The 7355-nt window shown below is 45.1% G+C and overlaps 1 protein-coding gene across 1 annotated transcript in view; it reads left to right on the top strand.

Annotated features, from left to right (window-relative positions):
* Positions 1–381: 381 nt before the first annotated feature.
* LOC140722498 (uncharacterized) overlaps positions 382–7355 on the top strand; it is a 49069-nt gene continuing 42095 nt past the window's right edge. The window contains exons 1-6 of the mRNA XM_073037220.1: positions 382–748; positions 2201–2321; positions 3477–3532; positions 4181–4245; positions 5004–5045; positions 6630–6673. Of these exons, the coding sequence (XP_072893321.1) occupies positions 382–748; positions 2201–2321; positions 3477–3532; positions 4181–4245; positions 5004–5045; positions 6630–6673 (695 nt within the window). The remainder of the gene's footprint in view (positions 749–2200; positions 2322–3476; positions 3533–4180; positions 4246–5003; positions 5046–6629; positions 6674–7355) is intronic.

Below are 7355 nucleotides of genomic sequence, written 5' to 3'. Positions count from 1 at the left end.
CCCGAGCTGCCATGAAACACCAGCTCGCAGGGACTCTACCAATTCCGCCTGCTGGAATCCAGCACCCAACTGATTTTCCCAATCTATTTTCCTATTGAAATCCCCCATCACTTATTGTAACATTGCGCACTTGACATGCATTTTCTATCACACCTTGTAATTTTAGGCCACATCATTATTCTGTTTGGCGTTCTCTGTGCAACACCCATCAGGGACGTTTTTACCAGCTGATTACCTGGTTCCAGAGGGCAATTCAACTCTAGCCAATTTACTAAGTCCCCTGAAGTAAGAGCGTTAAGTATTTAGACTCTGCCGGAGTTCCATTCAGTCTGCGATCTGACCTGATGTCGAAACATCTGGGGATGAGGGACAGGGAATGCGATGATATTGGGTTGTCGACTCAAAACACGTGTAGATAAAACCAAGCGTAAAACCATTTGTATTTTAATTGTATTTACAGAGACAGTGAGTGGTGTTGCCGTGGCGACCAATAATCCCACTCCCCTGGAAAACCTCGATACCATCGCACTGAGCTGTGACGCGTCGGGCGCCGTTCAGACACGGACATGGTTCAAGGATAACCAACCCATCCGGGAAAACGGCAGAATATTTACATCTCCCGACAAGGCGAAACTGACTATAATCAGTGTGAACAGAATCGACGCAGGGACGTACAAGTGCATCGCCAGCAACTCTTTCAGCAGTGGCGCTGGAGTGACCGAAGTGGACGTTTATTGTAAATACACAGGTAACCAACAACCATCATTTGTATCGGATATTACGAAACTCGACAGGGATTCTCATTTTATAGATAGGCCATAGAAGGTCAGAATTCTACCAGAGAGTCCAGTTGCCTCAAATATTGTGTCAAAACTGACATTAACTTGCTTTGCTCTGTCAGTCCCCCGGGGTATATATCCATGGTACAACGGGAACAATCTCCGGCAGACAAGGCAGGAACTCACCCTTGTGTCAGTGAGCTCGGTTAACATTGGTTATTATAAACGTCAGGTTTTCCAGTGGCGTAACCAAGAGAAGCTTTAATCTTACTGCCCATGTCACCGCAGAAAGTGAGTGAAATTGTCTCTCACTAGTGTATACAAAAACATGACGGGCAAAAAAGCCAAACATATCCCTTTCCCAAACTCCTCACTCCTCACTCCGTACCTTCACTCCTGTTTATAAATGGCTGCTCAGAATAAAAGCAGAATCATTATAATAGTTTCTTTAACGATGCCAGGAGCGTTGAATGCTGACCAGAGAATCTAAAATAACCTCCCCAATCACAAGCCACCAACTACTTTAATTTCACCATTTCCGTCCGGAACGGCTAAGGTTTATTCCTGTTTTGAGAAAAGTGTTTGTGACAGGACAATATCAGAGGTGGTAAGACTTAACAATAAAGGACGACCAGAGGTGTATATGGATTTCAGTGAGGTGTTTGGCAAGGTTCCCCGCGATGCGATCATGCGGAAAGGCAGGAATCAAGGATTGGAGAGAAACGTGGCTACGTAGATTCAGAATTGAGTTGTGACAGAGGAAACCCGTGGTAATAGATGACATCTATTCTAGACAATCAGAGCATACGTCATAGGGGCGGGGATTCGGCCATTCCGCCCATCGAGTCTGCTTCGCCATTCCACCATGGCTGATCCTTTTCCACGCTCTTCAAACCCACTTCATGGCCTTCTCCCCATAGCCTCTGTTGCCGTGTTCATTCAAGAACCTATCAAACTCTGTCTTAAATACACCCGACGAGCTGGCCTCCATAGCTTTCTGTAGTGACTAATTTCACAAATTCACCAACTTCTGCCTGACAAAATTTCTGCGCATCTCTATTGTAAATTGGCGCCCCTCTGTCCTGAGGTTGTGCCTCCACATTCTAGACTCCCCCACCGTATGATACAGACTTTCCACATCTACTCTGTCTAGACATTTCAACATTCGGAAAGTTTCAATGGGATACCCCCCCCCCCCCCCAGCCCCATCCATCCTTCTAAATTCAAACGAGTACACACCCAGACCAATTAAACATTCCTGGTATGTTAACCCTTTCATTCCGGGAATAATCCTTGTGACACAATATACAACTCTAAACTGAACCAGTCAAATTGCAGTGAAAATGAATTTGCCACTGATAAAGAACTATTTCCAGAATGTAAGATATAGATATATATATATATTCCATGTGTGTTATCAGCAAAAACAGATGACAATCGTACCCTCGGCTCTGGCGCCATCGTGGGCATTCTACTTGGTTTACTTGGCGTGGGCCTGATCGGCGGAGTCAGTGGATGGTTGATCGCGAGGAAAACTGGCGGGTAAATGCTTGTTTTCTCCGAATATCGCCTCTACTTTTAATTGGTGCGGTAGATTTTTTTTTTTTGCAGAAGTGGGATATCGGAAGCTTTAACACAAATTTGTGATGCGACAGGTGAATGAAGCAAATTACACAAGCTGGAGAGGGAAATAGATAAATATCTGGTGACGGGACATGTGAAAGGCTCAGGAATGGAACACGAACGGTGCATGGGTGGAGATGTCCACCAGGCACTGATGTCCTTTCGGTGAGCGGTAACGCATATCAGAGCATAAGGCCATAATATATAGCAGCAGAAGTAGGCCGTTTAGTCCATCGAGTCTGCTCTGCCATTCACTCATAGGTTGACCCAAGTCTTCTAGTCATCTCCACTGACCTGCGTTCTCCCCAAACCCGTTGATGCCCTGGATAATCAAGAAACTATCTATCTCTGCTTTAAATACATCCAATGACTAGGCCTCCGCAGCCTCTCGTGGCAACAAATTCCACAGATTTACCAGAGTCTGTCTAAGGAAATTTCTCCGCACCTCTGTTCTAAATGGACGCATTTCAATCCTGAAGTCGTGCCCTCTTGTCCTATAATCCCCTATCATGGGAAATAAATTTGCCATATGTGACTGGATACAACAATCGGCAACCCTGTCGACAACAATCAATTTCGGGTATAATGGAGCAGTTGGTAAAATCTCGCCTCTCTTCTGGTGATTTTTAAAAACCTGGACCGCTCGGACTCCATCTGTTTGTGTTTTTACATCTCATTTCCCAAAAGCTGCTAAAATTGATCAGCAATTCCGGAATCATTCCACAGATCAGGGACAGTCCGGGGACAGAATCAGCATTAAGATTTCATGTGAGCGTTGTTTTCCTGAAATGTGAACATTTGTCTGAAAGCGGAAGCGTTCAGTGATACATGTGTCACTTTCCCCGGACAAATTGAGATCTGAAAGCCCAAAACACTATCGCTGTGCAATCTAATATGGCCACTGCTGTGAAGATCGAGTAGGACTGGAATCGGGCATCTGATAGCCGGAATAGTTTGTAGTAAAAACCAGGGAGTATCCAATGGATGAATAGGAATTATATCATTTGGTGTATCAGTGCAAGAAAGTCACTTGCTGCCGGATTCCTAATTTGTCCTTTGTTTCTGTTTATTCAGGATCAGAGATCCGCCACAATCCCAATACGTCACGAGCGTCAATTCCGGAAGGAAGGGTGAGTGAACTGCATTTCAACTGTTCTATTACTGAACCCACGGATATCTTAATATTTCATTTAAACATGTTAGTTCCTAACGCACAGAAGCTGGAGGTTTTCATCCATGGTCACGAATAATGCTGCTTGGGTTGGTGGGTTGTCTAGTTAAAAAGATGGAAATTTTCAACTCAGGATCACAATATAATTGGAGGGACGGTATGGTATTTTCCCTTCTGTATCTGACCTAAATTATTATTACCTGGCTCTGGCGTTTGTGGGAGACAGGGGACAAAAGTTTAAGGGTAACACGAGGGGGAACTTCTTTACTCAGAGAGTGGTAGCTGTGTGGAACGAGCTTCCAGTAGAAGTGGTAGAGGCAGGTTCGGTATTGTCATTTAAAGTAAAATTGGACAGGTATATGGAAAGGAAAGGAATGGAGGGTTATGGGCTGAGTGCGGGCCAGTGGGATTTGGTGAGAGTAAGCGTTCGGCACGGACTAGAAGATCCGGGATGGCCTGTTTCCGTGCTGTAATGGTTATATGGTTACATAGAATGTAGTTCATGCTATCGCTGGCATTTTGTTTTATGGCCGGATTGACAACTGCTGTGTTAACAACGGCCCATGATGCTCTTCACCGGTGTGACGTATCTGTATTGTTCCCGCAGGCACCTTGGATACAAACACCGTGAACGCATCGGGAACCTATGAAAATTTCTTAAGGAATGAACAGGTCGGAGCTTTGTTTTATGTTCATGATCTCGGTCATTATTTTGCAAGCGAACATCGGTCGACATTTTCCGATCGGTATTTCGTTCACTTTCCACTTATTCTCCACTCTGGACTCAAATATCTTCTCCCCCACCTGCCCAACAACTTCCCCTGGTGCCCCTCCACTTCCATTTCTGCCATGGTCCAGCATCCTCTTTAGCCCTTTACCTTTCCCCAGTGTCCAGGCCCACCTATCACCTTCCAGCTAGAAAACCTTCCTCTCCACTGTTTTTTTCTGCTTTTCCGCTTCCTTTCCCGATCAGGGAAAACATGGTCAGATCTGAACCTGTCTGACTGTGATCAGCAATGATCTCTGTGAGCGTTTACGAGAAATAGCAAATACGGTCAGCGTCCTGAGGCCACAAGTCCGTATCCCCAATCTGTCACGGGCACACTCTGATCCAGACTTATCTCTCAAGATGAATGGTTTTGAAGACGAGTTCCTCATCAAGTAACATGCATCATGCTACCCTTATTGCTGAGTGTTTCCGAATGAATTTATGTCTTTCGGGAGCGCTCCTGATGTTAGAGAAAATAGATATTGCTCTCACACTGAATCAGAAACACGCAGTGCGTCGAATGGCGAATGTTGCAATATTGCTGCAAGCTGCAATGAATGTGAAGATTGATACCCTCGGGGTTTACATGTGGAGAGACAGAATACAATTGTTGAGCACTTGGTTAAACGGCAAAATAGACATCTTCAATTTCTCTTTTCAGGGCGCAAGGAACAATGAACAAGATGGAAACTCCACTTACACGGTGAGGGGATTATTTGCGTCAATCCCTTTTTGAAGTAATTGTTTCCACCTCACACAGTAAGAAACTGACCCTGAAGGGAGACATCCAACAGCGAGAATGAAGTCGAAGAGGCAGCAATGGGAGACACAGAAATGGCGGATGAACTCATGAAGTATCATGTGTTAGTCTGCACGGTGGAGCACACCATCAGTATGACAGTGTCAGGACATCCTCCGTGCCATTTGCTTTTCCACTCAGTTTAGTGCCGTCAGCAAATTTTGCTACGTTAAACTCACTCCCCTCTTCCAAATCATCAATGCAAATGGTAAACAGCTGCGGGCTCTGCACCGACCCCTGCGATACCCCACTCACCACTGACTGACAAACCGGAGAAACGCCCATTTACATCATGCTCCCTGCATCCGTATCTTATTTATAAGTCTCTTGTGCGGCACCTTATCGAACGCCTTCTGTAAATCCAAGTGTACGACATCCACCTGTTCCCCTCTATCCACTGCACTCATTATGTCCTCAAAAAACTCCAGTACGTTTGTCAATCAGGATTTGCTCTTTCTGAATCCATGCTGCGTCTGTCTAAAGCGCCACTTCTTTCTAAATGTTTCGCTAGTTCTTCCTTAATAGCAGCTTCAAGCATCTTCCCAACTGCAGATGTTCAGCTAACTGGCCTATCGTTGCCAGTCTTTCGTCTACATCCTTTTTAAAAATTGGCGTGACATTTGCTGTCTTCCAGTCCGCCGGCACCTACCCAGAGTCTAGAGAGTTCTGACGAATGATTGCTAACACGTCCACTATAACCTCCGCAAATTCTCTCAACACATTAGGTGCCTTAGCTTGCCTTCAGGGAGACTTCAGGTATGAGGAGCGTTTAATGACTCTATCCCAAAGCTCACGGCAGTTCAGGAGATTGAGGGATCGATAACTTTGAAACTTTGGATATTGAAAGCCCTAAATAGAGAGGACGTGGAGAGGAGGTCTCTGATCCTGGGGCGCTCTGTGCCCAGAGGACACAAACTCAGAATTCAAGGAGCTCCCTCTGAAAGAGAGGCATCAGGAGCAATATCTTCAGCCGGAGTGTGGTGTATCCGTGCAGTTTATTGCCGGATATGGCTGCGGCCTCAAAGTCAGTGATGGCAACATTGCACTTTCCTGCTTTACTCCCTGCCTGTTAAACTACAGCGAATCCTGCTCGAGGACTACTGAGTTGATCGTTCCTTGATTAATAACGCTGTCAAACATTACGGACAGAAGGCAAGTTGATAGATCAGGGTGTCCAACATTACATAAAGAGGCAAGTGATTGAGGTTGAGAATTGTCATGAATCAGCCATGATAGAATGGTGGAGCTGCCTTCGCGGGCCGAATGGCCAAATTCTTCTCCTGTGTCTTATGGTCTACTGGATCTCTCCTGACTCCTGTGATGTGTAATAGGATCTCTTTTAACCCTGGTCCCTCTGTCCCACGGTCTGTCCGAGCCGATTTGTTACATGTGTGCAAGTCCTTTTCGGTGTTCTTCCAATTCTCCTCTCTCACAGACTGCGTTTGTTATTAACTTTTGCTGATCACATGATTTACTTCCGTTTAACAGGGACTGGTTCTGGGCGATCGATCTGTTTACAGTGACCTGAAGAGGTAAGTCAGCAGAACATGAGGCTGTCGATGCCAAGTATAACTTGCAAAGGGAACACATTCATTATTGTCAAGCCGATGAGTTGGGCAGAGCCCCGGCTGTGAGTGATTCCAAGTTACCCAGTGATTAACAGATGGGAGACATGTAACACTGTGGGACTGGGGTCAGGCGGCGACGGGCAGCAAGTCAATGCTATTCAGAGGAATAATTGTCGTGGGCCTGTGGCCTTGCGAAACAGATATATTGACTGCAAATTCTCATTGACACGATGTCTGATGCCGAATAATGAAATATCGCCCGTATTTTGACTCACCAACTTTATGTCCTTCCGGTTGATAAGATAGCCAACGTGAATTGTTTGTTTATTTCCTCAGATGACGTCACTGGTGAATAGAAGAGGACGGTTGGCCGGGAATTCACACATGAGAAGGACAATCATCGTGGAAGAAGCCACCGTTCAAAACGTCTATCACTTTTTATCTACAACCGTTATCCATGTCTACATCATAAGTCTCTCGAGTTTCACATTATCGCTTTAAGAATTGTTCAAGATGCCGCATAGCAGCCAACTTCCGGTTAAGTTAGTCGTTTGTTAACTTTTGGGTTTTTTTTAGCAGTGTCTAATAAATGTTTTATTTGTTATAAAAACATGTCTCAATTATATATTAATTGTTGCTGGATCAT

The sequence above is a fragment of the Hemitrygon akajei genome, unplaced genomic scaffold (assembly GCF_048418815.1).
Source record: "Hemitrygon akajei unplaced genomic scaffold, sHemAka1.3 Scf000078, whole genome shotgun sequence".
NCBI lineage: Eukaryota > Metazoa > Chordata > Chondrichthyes > Myliobatiformes > Dasyatidae > Hemitrygon > Hemitrygon akajei.
This window is presented reverse-complemented; position numbering and strand designations above follow the sequence as displayed.